The 18,105-nt window shown below is 41.6% G+C and overlaps 1 protein-coding gene and 1 long non-coding RNA gene across 3 annotated transcripts in view; one reads left to right on the forward strand and one right to left on the reverse strand.

Annotated features, from left to right (window-relative positions):
- Positions 1-2,335, reverse strand: part of ntrk1 (neurotrophic tyrosine kinase, receptor, type 1) — a 39,055-nt gene extending 36,720 nt beyond the window's left edge. For both annotated transcript variants that reach the window (XM_074652727.1, XM_074652726.1), the window contains exon 1: positions 1,883-2,335. In XM_074652727.1, the coding sequence (XP_074508828.1) occupies positions 1,883-2,076 (194 nt within the window). In that variant the 5' untranslated portion in view covers positions 2,077-2,335. The remainder of the gene's footprint in view (positions 1-1,882) is intronic.
- Positions 1-18,105, forward strand: part of LOC141778465 (uncharacterized) — a 73,754-nt gene that overhangs the window by 29,958 nt on the left and 25,691 nt on the right. The window lies entirely within an intron of this gene.

Genomic DNA, 18,105 nt, shown 5'->3' on the forward strand with positions numbered 1-18,105 from the left:
ACATTTAGTTTTCCACGTTGGAGCTGATGGTGGGTTGCATAATAATACAGCAGCCGTCTTTTAAATCACAGGTGGTCAGTTTCTACTTCCTTTTTCATACAAAGTTTTAAAAAGCCAATGTTAAATGACAGTCATCTGCTGCAGCCTGCATATGTGCTATAGCTGAATGAGAATAGTCTTGGATGAGTTTAATTCAAACGGCTCCCCCACAGGGTTTGCCTGCCCATAAATATGTGACAATCAAACGTGTGGCATGTATGGCTGTAAAGAACTACCTACATCAAACTGGCCTCCAGACCGCAGCAGAAAGTGAACATCAACCGTCCATGTTTTCTACTTCTTGACATGATTTAGGTCAGAACAACCTCAGTGGTAAAACGCAGGTCAGCGGATCTTTCATCAGAAGTGGAATTTACATTTGAGCCTCGAAAATTGAAAAATACTTTCTCCTTTCCAGCCACGTGTATCTCAGATTACCATGAATAAAAGCATGATACTTGTACAATACACAAAGTAATAATTTGTTAAACTTCAGAACATACTATACATGTATCTTGTCCTTTATTCGAAGTTTATGGAACTATGCTTTGATAATAACTTTGTCTCCAGATAAGTTAAAAAAGAGGATTTACACAACATTTCAGCACTCAAACCTGATCAAACCACACAGTGGTGATGAAGCTGAGCTTTTGAGTGTTAAACTCTTAATAAATGACATCTAAAGATGCTTTTCTTTACTTAATCGTTGATAAGTCCTTATTTAGTTATGAATATTTAATGTTTTGAAGAAAAAGTAAAATTTGAAATCAAGTATTCAGGGTTATAGTTAAAGTACAAAAAAACAGCACCACAGCAGGAAGATTCAAACTAAAGCCACAAAAAAAATTATATTTCCAAACATCTCTAAACTTGCAGCTTTCATAAAAAAAACAACTGGAGTTTTCTTGGTGAAGTTTTCAACAATACTAAAGAGCTGAGATCCTTGAAAGCCCCCAAGGCCATGCTTTGAGTCACAATGGATAATAGGACATCAGTTCCCGTCACTCTATGCCAGTTATTGTCAGTAGCAATCCATAATTGATTTCCAATGACCACCAAGTGACAAAATGACTGCCGTGCTAATGCATCTCAAACAGCAGTAAATTTACTTCACATCAAGCAGCCTCAGGACTTGGCAAACGCAAAGAACAAACTCTCTCCTCTCAACAGAGTGGAATCTGACTCTATCAAATAATGAGAAACATATAAAGCCTTGCAGACTATTTGCATTTCGCTCACTGTGATCTTCAGGGACTCGAGACCGATACTTTGCTGTTGTACTTTGGTGAGGCATCATCATTATGCCTCAAAGTGGACAAACACACTGCTGAGAACAAACGCTCCTCATAGTATGAAAACAGACCAAATAATGTACAACAAATAATGAGATTTAAACAAATACATATCTGCACTACAACCCATCACCCATTAGCATACAGAGAAGCACTTGTTGTTCTTAGTCAAAGCAGTGGAAAGTAACTTTATCGCACAACCTTGATTGATACAGTCAGTGTAACTGCTCCATCTTTAGCCACTCAATCAGTCATTTCTATTTTAACACCTGGACAAGATTAACAGACTCAATTGGACAAAACCGAGAACTATCAGCAAATATTGTCCTTAACGGAAACTTCAGATCAGATATGAAACCAGTTGCAGATGGTCCCATTAAAGCCCAAACTCTGCCATTGAGACACTCTAAAGTAATTCAGCGCCAACCCAGAGTGATAACATGAACACAAACAGAGAAAATCAAGCTTAGCAAACCACCAATATCAAGGCATCTGATGAATTCATGCTGATTTAAGAGACACATGCAGAACAGGTGACGCATCATACTCACATCTCTGTCACATTCTCGCTCTCTTGCGCCAGTGCCGGGATGCTGGCGATGCCATTGGGCTCCAGGCACTGCAGCATGGCGAAAGAGCACCGGCAAGCCGCCGGGCAGCCTCCCAAGGTGGGCGCCGGTGCCAGGCTGAGCAGGGCGAGCACCAGGGGCAAGGGAAGTGCCAGGGCCCGCGGTGCCAGAGCCATGCTCAAAAGAGGGTCTTCTCAGCACCAGTGGAGAGGCTTGGCAGCTGTAGTTGGAGTTAGTGTCTTCACCTAATGAATGAGTCAGCGGAGAGAAGTGAGGAGCTTTCACACACAGTGGCTCTTCTCGTGGCTCTCTGGCAGGGTGGAGATCCAAGCTGGTCAGGGTCTGGTGCTGAGCCACAGCTGTACTGAGCAGCAGGAGGGGCAGGCAGGCAGGCAAGGGGCCTCTGGGGACATGGTGGTAGTGGGCTGCAGCCTCTCTCGTTCTCCCTCTCTCTTCCTCTCCTCCACCATGAAGGGAGGGGCAAGATAACATGGGCCAGAGTCACCAGACACCTCCGAAAGCGAGAGGGGAAAGAGGGAGGGGTTGGGGTGAAGGGTGTGTGTTGATAATGATGAGAGGAGGAGATGGGATATGGTGATGGAGATCTCATCTGCCCCCCCTGGGTGACAGGGGTGCTGTCCTGCCAGCAGCTCGAGGTGCAAGCAGAGCCAAGAAGTCAGGGCTCTTGGGTGCCTGGATGCACGCAGCAGCGCTCGCACACTGTAGCAACGTCCTGCTGTATGGATGGATGGATGGAGCTCTGTGTGCTTGGAGAATTGATTGTTGGAAGGTTCGTAATTGTTTAGACTTAGGAGGTCAGTGACGCATTTAATGGCTATGGGAAAGAGCGGAAGGCTGGGGAGACATGCTATCTGCATTCAGCTGCTTTTCAACAGTGTGAAACTCCCAACAGGATTTAATAATAGGAAATGAAAGCAAAGGTCCCTGAGTCTGTTGATTTTCATCACTGGAACATACAGTGTAGTGCTGTAAGCCTACGAGGCTCCAGGAAATTTGCATTTCACTTAATGTGACCTGAAAAAGCTCAGTAGGCGATGCACTTTCACTCATTTCAAGTGGTGTGTGCAACAGTCGACAGACAAATACTCTCCAATAATTTGCTGTGGAACTTCAACATTATCTCATGTGACACATGACCTGACAAACACTGTGTGGATTTTCAAACGGAAAAATAAAATCTTCTATAGATTTGAGGCCTAAATGGTCCACTGAAAACTGCCTCAGAGTGAATTAGCGATGACGTGAGGTTACCAGACCTCTGTAGACAGCTCATCATCTCTACTTGAGGCTAGAAGCACGAGGCTACATTAGCCGCTACTGGCATAACACACCCAAATCTCAGACTGAACTGTGATCAGTCAGTGATCGAGGTGCATTGGCTGTGGCTAAGAGGTAGAGCAGGTCGGCGGTTCGATCCCCGGCTCCTTTGTTCACATTACGAAGTGTCCTTGAGCAAGACCCTTGACCCCAAAATTGCTCCCGAAGGCTGTGCCATCAGTGTATGAATGTGTGTGTGAATGGGTGATTACTGACATGTAGTGTAGTGTAGTGACTAGAAAAGCACTCTATAAATACAAGTCCATTTACCATTTACATTGTGTATAATGGAGGCACCAGGTTTTGACCAAGCCCCCAGGAAGAGCACTGGGCTTTTGAAGCAGATTTGCATCGTGGCCGAACTGTGGAATTAAAACTTCCCAGTCCGTCACATGATGCTATTGGGCCCAAAAATACTTTTTTCCTGTGGACTTATACTTGGAAAGAGACACTTGAATAATGAGAAATGTGAAATATGCTCTGGTGCTTGGTTTTGGCTCGAATGATCTTAACACGGCAGCTGGGCCACAAACATTCTCGTTTTACAGCTAAACAGTACACAACAAGGTGATTCTGAAAACATCTGAGGAGATAAATCAGCTTTAGTTGTCTTGTTGTCCTTAATTCCTTGAAAAAATCCTTGTTTCTACCCTTGCTTTCATCGTTACAGCAACTCTATACAGGTATCACAGACTTGAAAACCTCTCGCGTTCTCTAACACCAATCGGGCTACAACTCTCACTCTTCGTTCACAGCGGTAACCATAATAAATCCTCTTATGTCCTGAATCCGTTTATTACCTGAGCAGACCTGTGAAAACTTTTACGAGTTCCTGTCTGTCCCTTTACCAAGGCTTTTACAACACATTTACAAATATTTACATTGGTTCATATATGGTTCATTATTTTGGAGAGGCCAGTCTCATCCTGGCGAAATGTTTAAGCAAAATCTGCTTACCTTTAATTGGTGGCCACCTTCGCCACAGCGAGAGAAACCACCGGACCACTGCAGCAGGCTGCGCCTCCTCGTTGCTCTTGCCAACACCTGTTTTTCGTGACGCCAAATATGTAAGTGAAAAATCAGACTCAGGAGAGGAAGTTGGTGGAGATCTAAAAGATCCTTTATTTGCAGAAAAAGATCTGAGCCTTGAGTCTCTGCAGTCAACACAAGAACTGATTCGTATTTTCGAGTACATCAGTATATCGAAACAACATAACACACACCTTTAAATAAGGTAATGATTAATCCCCTTCTGACATATAACATATTTCAGAATCAAAGTCTAATGTCATGCTCAGCTCTGATTGGTTGTTGCGCGGTGGAATCTCGGAGCACTATGAGGAGGCAGAGGAACCTGAGGGATTATCCATCTCATGCACTACTGTCCGGATATAATGACCATTTTATAAAAATAAGTTTTTTCCATATTTACTCAAAGTTACCGACTGCGTCTTTAATGGTGCTCGTGAAAAGGCGGGGAAAGTTTCAGGAATAAGACAGTTAATAGCTGGATGAAACCATGCTAGCAACTGTACATAGCATCACTGATGGTGCCTCTAATCCTTTAACTGCTAACATTATCTCGCTGCAGAGACCCGAGGCTGTCCATCACACATATATGTTCTTTACATGAGCGTAGCCGGTTTCTACCCAAGGGACAAATACTGTGCCCCACCCCCATCCCTCTTAGTCACTCTGCTCATGAGTAAGGTCATAGTGTCCCGACCACAATTACTGCCCATAAGCTGAATAGCCTCATTTTTGCTGCCGTCGTCAGAATTATGTGGTGGCTTAATTACTCTTCCTTTTTACGCCCCTTTTCCTTGGTATTAGCTCAGCAAATAGTGAGAAGGGACAAGGCGCTTATTGGCAGGAAACGTGTTCGAGAGCTCAGGCGGACCATTTAAAAGATGAAAAACTCAATGGGAAGCATTTGATGGGAGATGTAATTAACAACATAACCATGCAAAACAAACATATGCAAATGTAAGCAGGTTGCATTGTTCATTATCTGAACTGTATTTATGTTCTTACAACCGCCTCCTTTAATTGTCCTCCGTTTACTCTACATATTGTATATAACGGTTTATGAGTTTCTCCAGTGTGAACAGATGAGAGCTGCACACTTGTGATATACATAGCAACAGTCTGTTATACAGAAATTACAGACCGCAGAACGCCGTGATTGACCGATTAGAATTGAGTATTCAACACAGCCGTGTAATAATGTAATGTAATGTCACGTCACTGTTTTAGCCGATGCCCAGGTAGATCGCTCGCACTCTGTAAGCGCAACAGGGTGCTAGCTGCAGTTCACTTAATGGCCACCAGGTGTCATTAATAACAAGGATTTTCTGAAAGTTACATATAGTACCTTTAACGTAATGTTATCGCCAACTCATTCACTGTAAATGCAAACGTCAACTACTAACTGGTTTGCTAGCGTTAACTGTAATGTTACCTTTAACATCAAACAGTGTAACGTTAATAGTCTGCTAGTGAGCTTACCTCATTGACTTGGGTTGAATAATTCCCCGTCGCAGCTGTCGTGAGGTCAGAGGTCGGCGGTATGTGCTGTTGGGTCAATTTCATCGCCGTTCATTGGAATTTTAGAAGGGTATTTTTCTTTTTAACTCTCATCCCAAAATCAATTTTCATCCTATTTGTTTCAGCCTCGGGACGAAGAGGTTCGAGCCCTGACCCTCATTATATCCTGTAAAATGTAAATACCTGCTAGATCTTTGTGTTTGCTCTCTTCTAGTAAACAGTATATCTTATTCTCCCACAGTGATGTCGCCTGCCTTACATCCGAATGAGAGATTAAAGATACAAATCTTTTACTCACTTAAATCAATTTATATTCATTTACTAGGAAACTTTGAAAACTGCAGCGCGATCATTTGCCATAAGGAGTCTCCAGTTAGGTGGGACACACAATACGTCCTGATAAAACAATAACCAATCAAGTTATTTGCGTGTACCGACCACACACGTCATCACTCAGCCTCCTCCAGAGGTCCTTGTAAACTTTATAAAGTTGACAACTAGAATAAAATCCATTGAAATGTGCCTGTTCTAAACAATAGATGAATATGAGACATGATATGAAGCGTTTTATTCAATAACATAACCACCAACCTATTCTTACACAATGATAAATAACAAGTATTTTGCTTTTCATACTAAGGCTGATATTTTTCCCTATCTTTTTTGTTTTAGTTATACAACATTTTGCATAACTCATATTCATGTATTTCTGTGAAGAACACTGTATGTGGCATGAGTGCATTCTGATTTCCAAGAGATTCAACGTCACTGCCAGTCTACCATGTTGTGCTCATTTCTGTCCGTCCTTCTCCTTATTTCAATTCGCACAATTAATTTACAGACGATCTAATTTCCTATGAGCAATGCCATAGTTTTCAACCTCACATCATTTGGTAGTATAGTGGGCATTTGAGAGATAATAATGGCCTCATTTCTCTCTGGGTATTTAATTAGATTACTGTTTTTATGCATTATGGTGATTGATGGCCATAGAAGGGGTTAATTGCGACACTTGGCTTTTGAATCAATCTCGGACCTGTCATGTGAAAGTAATAAATACACTGGTTAGGACTCCACTCGCAGTCACTGCTGCATCCTGTGTTATAGACTTGACCATGTTACCAGCCATATCTCCACCATGTGTCCCCAACTTCCTCTCTATATCTCTCAGGAACACACACACAAACCTGCACAGTGCATGAAGTCACTGAGATGAAAGGATAAGGCAACAGATCACATGAAAAGAAAGCCTGATTTATCTTATTCCTCAGTGCCGTAGAGCTCCACTGTTGTCCAAAAACTATTTAAAACACATCATTGATCCACATCATTGCACTGGGTGACATGTTCCTTCATTATCATGAACATGGGCTCTGTAGCTTTTGACTCATTCTCACATACACCATCCTGCTGCTGTAAATACTCACCAGATGAGTCTTAATCCACGGCTGAAAATATCCCCCAACAAATGTGCGATTTCCTCTTGTTTGAGTGATGTTTGTTAAAAATTAGAGTACTCGCCTGTTTCAATAATGTATAATAATAATAACTTTATTTATATAACATCTTTAAACACAGAGTTTACAAAGTGCTTTTACAGGCAAAGCGAAAGCAGGATACAAGGCAAAATAACAACACAAAGCACAAAACAGTGAGGCCAAACAAAAGGTAAAATTTAAAACAAGAAATTTAAAATAGATAAAACAGTACAATAGATAAAAACAATAAAAAAACATATCAATTAAATAAATAAAAAGAAAAAAGCAACAAAAACAATAAATAGACAATAAAAAGACGACAGTAACGCTAATCATTTTAATATGATTTCAAATATTTCAATAACTACTGGATCATGGATGCCTGGATCCATAGACTGTATACGTATATTAAGATGGACGACGCGTCTCCGCTTTCTCCCACCGTACAAAAGTGAAGCCAAAATATCCCGGATACAGAAGCTGCCATCTTGAGATTTTGACGTCATTTGGAGCCAGAGTCTGCGCGGTAGTGATCGGGAGGTGGAGCCGCGGTATCGAGGTCACCCGCCTGAATCAATCGCGAGCCGGGCACGGCCGCGGCTTGTCAGCGAGAGAGACTCACAGCTGCCAATCATGACGTCTCACCTCCTTTTTATAGCGTCAAATAACTAATTAAAACCAAACTTATCCGAAAGATTAACACTTGATCATACATCAGCGTGATAAGAACTACCTAACATGACAGAAACCATCTTTGGGAAAAATGTATTTGACGTTTACTTTGACTTTTTAGTTTGGCCCATGTCCCATCCGCTAACATAGAGGAGGCGGGAGTTATGAGCTATACTGCAGCCAGCCACCAGGGGGCGATCCAGATGTTTGGCTTCACTTTTGGGGAGCTGTCCTGTCGTCCATCTTTATACAGTATATAGTCTATGCCTGGATCCCAAGATGGTGCCCATTCATTCCAATGAGATTTGCTCGCCTGGCGCATACGGCAAAAATAGTTTTCTAGCTTCCGGGTTTACTTCCGGGTTATGCATAACACTGAATATGAGCAGTAGTGTTTCTGCCGCTGTTCCCTGCCTGCGAGCTCCTGCTCGGCCCACAGCCTTTCCATTGTTTTGATATCACAGATTTTGAAATCGCTTTTCTCGGCTCAACAAGAAATTTTACAAATATAAAACATCCATGGATCAAAAATTCATAATAGAAAGAGTCATAATTGATCTTGTTTGGAGTTCGAGGGTTCTGTCAACAGTTTTACAGATTTCTTTTTTACAATGGTGGTCTATGGGGAAAATGCTTTTTGGGCCTCGGGGATTTTTTGCTGCAATATTGCAAAGTGGCCACTGGAAAAAAATTGTAAGCAATTTGGATTAGGACAACATTTACAGACATTCATGGTCCCCAGATGATGTATCCTAGTGATTTTTCCTCTACACTTGCAGTTTTGAGTGAAACGTCTCAACAACTTTTAGATCGATTGTCATGAAATTTGGTTTACAATTTGAATTTGTCCTATAATATTAACTTTTAAACGTCAGTACGTTAGCATTTAGTAAGTACATCCTCAAAGAGCTGCTAGTGTTGCTGTACTCTTGTTTTTAACACCAATATCATCAATGTCTGTGGACAAATGTATTATTTCGGCCACTTTCGCCTGACTGTGTTATGCTTTATAACCAACATACTGTACCGAAGGTAAACTTTACTTAGTCTTAAGGAAAACATTATATAAATGTAATTTATTTGGCAGGAGATATTAAGGCGTCACCTACGAAAGACCAGAGCTTTTTGAATAAGCTGCGTGGTAACATTCCACTCTTTTGACAACTACGTTATAGAAGTGTAAAAGATTGTTTAGTAGAAGTATAAAAGAAAAGATTGATTATGTCTGTATTGTTGAGAACACCTCCAGAATGTCTGGAGAAAGTTATCAATGAAGTCCCTTTTCATTTTATCATGATAACAAACCTTGAAAACACTTTCAAGGCTGTCAAAACCGACGGGTGCATTTCTGTTAGTTTGTATGGAATCTACAGCACAACTGAGCAGCCAGAGCACATGTGGGGGGTTAAAGTGTACAGAGAGGAAAAGTCTGAGAGAGGCTTGTGTCAGACCCTTAAACAATAATCAATCAATTTCATATTTATGCCCAGCATCGGGGACAGAGAGCGAGAGAGAGTAACAAGAGAATGAGCTGGTGAGTAAAAGCTCTTTTGGACCGAGTACAAGGAAAGGCTTTTACACTTTAAGTGGTAAATGCATGTAGCATGTTTGTACGTAGGCTGTGTTGCTTTTTGGCTGCCGTTTACTGGCTGTACATTGACTCGTGTGAACAAAACACTGATATGATGGCTTATGACCCACATCCACCATGAATAGCAAAGAAAAACAACTGATTTTGAAATAAATAATTCCTTTCAAGTGGACGATCACAGATGTTGTTCACAGTGTAAACTTTCAAACGTCTAAGCCAGGTATTAAGGTCATAGGATGTTGGCGATAATGTCCATATGGCGTAACCTGCTGGACCTTTATCCAATCATAATCAACTATTTTGTAGCCTAATTCAAATGAAATCAAAGTGATCTGACATCCTACCCGATATCCAACCCGCCACAGTTTCATAATGAGCCGAAATTATTTTTTCACTTCTCAACGGCTGGGGTCCACACAGTCTGCTGGGGGGATTCAACTCGGTGGGTCAAGACGTCGCCCCGGCGCTGGCTGGACATCACATTGCATTTCCTCCGGTGCACCGGCTCTAGGTCGGCTTGGAAAGGCCCGGGGTGAAGGTGGCTCACAGCTCCAACAGTGAGTTCCCTCGCCCGGACTTCGCAGCTTCCCAGAGCCGTGGAGTGCTCGTTGCGCCCTTTCTCCCTACGGTGAGGGACGGGGCTCCCGGCATGTCTGTCAACCGGGGCGGACTATCCTCAGTGCATCAGGGGTCTGCGGGGATGTCTGCAACTCACCCGACCCGTCTTGAAACAGGGACTCTGTCTCGTTTACCACTAGGCTTTGTGGGTAGGACTTTTTGCCGTGTCCTCACTATTCAGGGGAACATGTCCCCAGATCCCTTTGGAGGGTCTGAGGTCACCCACCACAGTCTCACAAGATTCTGTGAGAAATACTGTATTACGTCATCCAAAACTGGATGCCCCTCCAGCCGCACGACGTTACAATGACATTTGTCCGGCTCTTTTGCATGTAATTTTTACGCCACGCAGCAGAACTACGGCAATGGCTGCAGTTAGGTTTAGGTAACAAAACCACTTGCCACCAACATCAGGGTTGGTCCAACACATTGGACACGAACACTGGTCTCCTGGTTGAAAGTCTTGTGTTTGTTGAACCCATCCACCTCCCCTCTCGCCCACCATAAGCAGCCTTTCTCACTTTTTATTACCGTATCATTCATATTCCATTTAGTGAGACTGGGCTGATGGAATGGTAGATTTTTGAATGTCTTTTGTCTGTTCAAAATTTTCTTTGCACTTCAAGGACTTTTTGAAAAATTGTAAATCCGTTACTCACAAAAAAATGCTGACAATTAGGCAACTTCATCTGCCGACGAAGGTCATGTGAAATGATCGAAGGTTTAAAGAAATGACGACGTCAATGCTCCTGTCACGGCTCTGGCCTTGACTCCAGTAGTTTTCCAGTGTTCTGCTTCCCCTGGGTCTCCCCCTCCCCTGCCTGTCTGTGTGTGTGTGGCAGGGGCGCGGCTTCCTCGTCAGGCACCTGGTCTCACTCTCCACTCTGCACTCTGCACCTGTCAACAATCACCTAATCAACCCACAGTACAAGAACACCAGCTTTCCTGCCAGTCCTCGCCAGATTGTTCTGCCTACCAGTTGGTATTCTCTCGGCCGCTCTGTATTATAATTACCAGAGTTATTCTTGTGGTTCCTAGTGCTTCTGATATTTAACATTGTGTTCTCCTGTCTTCTGGATTCCAGTGCCAGCCTCCCATCGAGCCATCCTCACGCCGCCGCAGCTCATTCCTCCAGCTACTCCACCCTGCTCAACAGCCTGCCTGTCCCCTGCCTTCTACAGCGCCCTCACCACCTTTATTATAATAAATCCACCTGACTTTCAACCACCATCCAGCTGTGTCTGTGTCTGCTTCTGGGTCCTAAACCAAAGCCCTCACAGCTCCAGTGTTTTTGGAGTTGAAATCTTACTTGGGGCTAAAAGTCACAATATTTCAACCGTTGTTGCTTCGATTTTAATTTATCTGTTTTTAAAATCTACTTCTTTTGAGTCCCCCAACTTTATGGAAGTGCAAACTAAAACACTGGAGTACCTCTTTGATATAAAATCATTTCTCTTCTCCCCTGTTTTAAACCCTGTCCTCTGTTTTTTTGAGGGAAGTGGGAGCCTTGGTTAGATCAACAGGAGGTTGAGGTTGCAATTTCTAAAAACTCCTGAGTACATTATTCCAAAGTACAGTAATGACCCTGTTTTGGTTGGTCTGGAAGTTGTTATTTAATTGTTGCTGCATTGAAAAAGCCTTCGGCCCTGCTAAATCATTTCTACTTCAGTTTTGAATCATTTGTCCTCTTCTTCTTTTGTAAAACATTTCTATTATCACAAGAATACTCAAGTGTTGCCATACTGTCTCTAACCTCCTCATTTCACCAGGGATAATATTCATCTCATCCCAAATTAATATGATTTACTTCAGTGAAATACGAAAAATCTTTTCTTCATACTTCATGTTGTGAAAATTGGGATAAAAATGACTGAATAAGAGCAAATATAAAGTAGAGTAGTTTTACAGAGCCAGTCAGGCCAAGCGTGCATGTTAGTGCTTGTGAGTCCCTGTGTGCGTGCCTCAACGGCTAGCTAATCGCTGCCGCTCTGCACCGCCGGTTACAGCTCAAAACGCTATCCCGACACACGTCGTCGTCACAGAAGCGTAATTTCATTTAAAACTTATGTTCATTTTGCACTGACGTTTTTAAAATGAGAAAATACTTTAATTTGTCAAGTATTTAATTCACACAGGGGTAAACCAAAATAGGCTTTACCATGTGGTTATTTCATATAGACTATTTGTGATATATGTTGTTATCGAAATATGAAATGACCTATATCGTGATAGAAGATTTTGGCCCAGCTCTACTTATGCCCCACTGGAAGTGTGTGGTGGTGTCTGTTTCTGCAGAGACCCTGCAGTGCTCTGCTTGTATTTTCTTTTTTCTTATTATTTTACTTCACTCTGGACTCTTCTGAGCGTCTGTAAACAGCCTTTAGGCCCCACGTGGGGTTGTAACCCCCAGTCAATAACTGCTTTTTCACACTTCTGATACCGAGGCACAAGTCCCCTTTAGCTCTGTTAGATACAAAGCGGCCTTATTTCATGGTTGTTGTGATGTACATGTGTTCCAGTGAGCCCCCCTGCTGTGTGTCTGTTATGGTTGAGAGCAGTGCTGAGCCACAGCCAGCAGACAGGAAGCCTGCATTCAAAATTCGGCAACTCGGCACCTCTCCGCAGGGTTATGAGGAGTTGTGTGGAGTTAGTTGTGTATTTATCTGTGCTTTAGAACGTCACTGCTGTGAAACGATCAGAAAATAATGTTTTTTTTCTCCGATTCGATGCTTTGTTCTCACTAACGCCGCTCCCTCTCTTTATTCACTCTATAGCTCACTCGAACATTGCTTCTCTCTCTGTCTCGCAATCAATGAGCGGAGGAGGCCAACTTTGAATACCGTGTGTTTACAAACCACAACCGACAATGGTTACATATTATACTTTCAAGGTTAAAAAAAATACATAAATAAAATAAAACTTGGCATGGAAAATAAGATTCTGATATGTTATGTATTATTATAAATTAGATTTATTATTATTATTATTATTATTATTATTATTATTATTAATAATAATAATAATAATAATAATAATGCAATTTTATGTTTTGAAATATATACAGTATATTTTTAGCATCTTCCCTCCAATTTGCTGAGGCCCCCTTGAGAGCTGAGCAACCAAGAGATCTGACAATGATGTGTGGACCTTCGACAAGCTTGTTAACCATGAAAAGCTAGCGACAGCTAAACTTTTTTGAGACATTTTTAAACATTTTTATTGATTTCAACACTTTTCTCAGGCGCGACATGGACACTAAGTTGATTCCAGCCTTCCAGAACGTCCTAGTTCTTCACAAGTAGTGTTTAAACGACCACAGCGCTGAACATCTTCATCCAGAATAGTTTAATCTACCACTATTGTCAATTGTAAAGAATGATATATTTGACATTAATGCAACCTAATTAATGTTTCTCTAACAACTGTATGTTAACTTCAAATTACAATCAATACAAGGTAACACCAAAGGAGTAAAAGATACATAATTAGCTTATTTACTTTAGCTTGAGCCTATTAGAGCGAACCCTCAACCAGCAGACACTCGCAGTGAGATTTTAGATGAGTGGTTGGCCTGAGAAACCTGAAATCGGAGACCTGGCCCTGGTCATGTTAACGCCATACGTTTATGCAAGAAGCTCTACGGGAGCACATGTCCTCTGTCTCATATCAGATGAGGTGCCGTTCAGGACAAGCTGATGGAACAAGATACAGAGAGGGGACTCTGTGTAAGCCAGCACATGCTACAGTGTCTTTATCTCTTTATCTACAGATCTGGACATCACAGCCCCAAACCCCTCGTCAGACTAAATCCTCTCCTCCCTGATCGATACACCAGCAAGCAAAACAGCGGTGTTGGGTGTAGCCGTCTCAAATTCTTCATCACTTTTCCTCTCATTTTCTTTCTCTTTTTTTTTTTTTTAACATCACCCAACCCTTCCCCATCTTACTTTACATTTGCATCTGTGGCAGGATCATCAACACCCAGCCAGCAAGGCCCAGACCAGTGTTTGGTGATGAGTGCCTTACTATGTTCTCAACTACTCTATGTGTGTTAGGGCCGACAATCAATTCAAATATTTGATCGTGATCAATCGTATGGTTGTCCATAGTTAATCGCGATTGATCGCAAATTAATCGTAAATTTTTTATCTGTTCAAAATGTACCTTAAAGGGAGATTTGTCAAGTATTTAATTCTCTTATCAACATGGAAGTGGGCAAATATGCTGCTTTATGCAAATGTATGTATATATTTACTACTGCAAATCAACTAACAACACAAAACGATGACAGATATTGTCCATAAACCCTCACAGGTACTGCATTTAGCATAAAGATATGCTCAAATCATAACATATCAAACTGCAGCCCAACAGGCAACAACAGCTGTCAGTGTGTCAGTGTGCTGACTTGACTATGACTTGCCCCAAACTGCATGTGATTATCATAAAGTGGGCATGTCTGTAAAGGGGAGACTCGTGGGTACGCATAGAACCCATTTACATTCACATATCTTGAGGTTAGAGGTCAAGGGACCCCTTTGAAAATGGCCATACCAGTTTTTCCTCGCCAAAATGTAGCATAAGTTTGGAGCGTTATATAGCCTCCTTTGTGACAAACTAGTATGACATGGTTGCACTCTAGCTTTAAAACTGAGCCCGCTACGACCTAAAAATTGCAAGTTGCGTTAATGCGTTCAAGAAATTAGTAGCGTTAAAACGAATTTGCGTTAACGCGTTAACTTTGACATCCCTAACTAATGTGTGTACATGCTTGTGTGTGAGTGTGAGTCAATCTTTGCTTGGAAATGTGCATGTGAGTGTGTGTGCAGATCACAGGAGTAAACCCAGAATCAATGGGTTGGAGTAGGCTAGGGTAGAAGTTTGTGTGTGTGTGTATGTGTGTGTGTGTGTGTGTGTGTGTGTGTGTGTGTGTAACTGGATCGGCCCGTCTCAGCCCCTCATTAGTAGCCGGGCTGTGGACACCAGAGGCCTCCGAGAGGCTCATGCAGATGAGCAGAAACCTGAGGAGCTGTGGTGGGAGCTGGTGGGCGAGACAGCAGCAGTTAGCTCAGGAGCTAATAAAGGACAACAACGTCTCTCCTCTCTTTCTCTCTGTCCTCTTTTATCTGTCTGTCTCTGTTGCTTCTGTCCATCTTTTATTTGGTGTCTTGTCCTCATTTCTCAATTTGTCTTCATCCTGCTTTCTCCATCTCTCCTTTTCTTCTCCACTCATCAAATTGCCACACGGAGACCCCAAGACAACTCAAGTGATCATTCGCTTTGCCGCATTTAATTGTTGTTGCTGGCGTTCCATTCAAGCTCTCCGTTCTCACACAACACATACTGTTTATAATAAGTGTGTTTCCATCTAACTGTTCTACATTTTCAATTTGCACATAAAAACCTGAGCAGAAAATTTGCTTACAAATGTTTTTTGCTTGGCTGAGGTGGAAAAGTTGGTGTGTTGATAAAAACAAAATGCAACAAAGTGCAACGGAAACAGACTTCTAATAAGACTAGGGCTGTCAAATGTAATTCGATACTAACGCGTTAATGCAAATTTGTTTTGACGCCACTAATTTCTTTAACCCATTTCGCATTTTTTGTTGTTGTAGCGGGTTCAGTTTTAAAGCTAGAGTGAAGATACTGGTATCATATGAAACGTGCATGTCATACGAGCTTGTCGCGAAGGAGGTTAAATAACGTTCCAAACTTGCGCTAAAGTTTGGTGAGGAAAAACTGGCATGGCCATTTTCAAAGGGGTCCCTTGACCTCTGACCTCAAGATATGTGAATGAAAATGGGTTCTATGGGTACCCACGAGTCTCCCCTTTACAGACATGCCCACTTTATGATAATCACATGCAGTTTTGGGGGCAAGTCATAGTCAAGTCAGCACACTGACACACTGACAGCTGTTGTTGCCTGTTGGGCTGCAGTTTGCCATGTTATGATTTGAGCATATTGTTTATGCTAAATGCAGTACCTGTGAGGGTTTCTGGACAATATCTGTCATTGTTTTGTGTTGTTAATTGATTTCCAATAATAAATATTTACATATATTTGCATAAAGCAGCATATTTGTCCACTCCCATGTTGATAAGAGTATTAAATACTTGACAAATCTCCCTTTAAGGTACATTTTGTACAGATAAAAAATGCACGATTAGTTTTCAATTAATCACAATAAACTCCACCGGAGCTCCGACTGCAGGTCGAAGCCGGATCTGGGTCTGTCCGTGACGGGCTGGTCGCTGCTGGAGGCCCCGCTGGAGTCTGAACTGAAGGAGTTTCTGGTGAACCCGCGTGCCGTAAATCGTTTCGTCTGATTTTGCGGGGAATCAGACATGATGACAGGCATTTACAATAACTATAGAAATAGACGATATTCTCTCTGATGCTCCCGTTTGCTTATGTACTTAATATTAAACTGAGACGGTTTCGTAACCTTGTAGTAACTTTAACCAAACCTTTGTTGTCACACTCACATCATGAAACGGATCTATTTTTCAACAGTGATTTGTAAAGGTTGACCTCCTGCTGATCGGGGCGTCAGATCAGTCAGCTATAAATGACGTATTCTGTAGTTTAATTTGTAGTTTAACTTGTTGAAAGTTTACGTAGGATGTAGCTCTACTCTTTTCTTCCTCTTTGTCTCTCTACCAGCCTTCCTGTCTCCATCAGTGCTGCCGAAGCACTCAAACACATTCAGCGTTGGGTGCATGAGTGACAGCAGTTCATACGGTACAGCCTCCGTTATAAAAAGAACTGGGCAGAAAAAGGAACCTGTCTGGCTCTAAACCTTTCCTCAGAAGCACCCTGCTTTCTTCCCTCTTTCTTCCTCTATCCAGCACAGTCTTACATTCAAAGCAGTCAGCCTTCACTGTTATAATCGTTTAATTCTCACCTCGGCGTGAGGACTGGTCTCTGTGACAGATCAAGAGCAGCAGTCCTGGCAGATAACGACAAGAGACACACCAGCTACATGGAAGGATAGTGAAAGATTATTCAATGAGCGTACAGAATGTGCTTTCTGAATTCAAATCCCCTGTAATGTCATGTCAGCAAACTGAACACAGCACACTCAGCTCAGTGTTTTCTGTTTTTACTCATCCTCCCCCCCACCCCTAAAAACATTTTTAAAAACAAGATGAACTCAAATTGTTTTCTTATGCAAGAAGACGCTCATCACCACTGTTAGGGTTCGGGTTAGTAAACAAGGCCCTTGTGTGATGCTACAAAAAGGCTTCTGGTAAGAAAAAATGAGAGAAAGCACAAATGAGCTGCTGATTTTGCGTCAGAGTTCCTTTTAGATTCGAAAAAAACTTAAGTTATAGACAAAATGTGTGCTAAAAGGGTGAATTTTACTTGTTGTTTTATCTCTGAAGTTCAAATTCAATTTTCACCCACATAATATTCAAAATAAAAAACGAATAAATATTTTTTATATATATATTATATATTATTACGTTATTGGGGAATCCAATAATCCAATTTTCACCCACTTAATATTCAAAATAAAAACGAAATAAATATTTTTTATATATATATAAATATATTAAAATCTAAAAAAAATAATAAATAAATAAAATTTAAAAAATTAAAACTAAAACAAAATACAATGAATAAAACCGAAGAATAAAAGATAACAGAAGTTTTTCTTCTCTTTGTTTGTCGCTCTCTCGCTCTGCCTCCCCCTCCCTCCCTCCCTCCCTCCCAGCAGCCACGTCTCCAGCTTATATCCATGTTTATAAAGAGCTGCTCTCCATTATCCTAATTGAAAAATTAGAGTAAAGTGCCACTTTATTCACAATACACAGCCATAACCCCCTCTATTCATCTCATGCACTGCAGTTCACCCCGAGGCAGCAAAGACGACGCTTCAGCTGCTTAGAGATGACAAAGTAAACTATAGAGAACTGTCTATGTTATAGTTTATCATTTATTTTCATGTTTTATATC

The sequence above is a fragment of the Sebastes fasciatus genome, chromosome 12 (genome assembly GCF_043250625.1).
Source record: "Sebastes fasciatus isolate fSebFas1 chromosome 12, fSebFas1.pri, whole genome shotgun sequence".
Classification (NCBI taxonomy): domain Eukaryota; kingdom Metazoa; phylum Chordata; class Actinopteri; order Perciformes; family Sebastidae; genus Sebastes; species Sebastes fasciatus.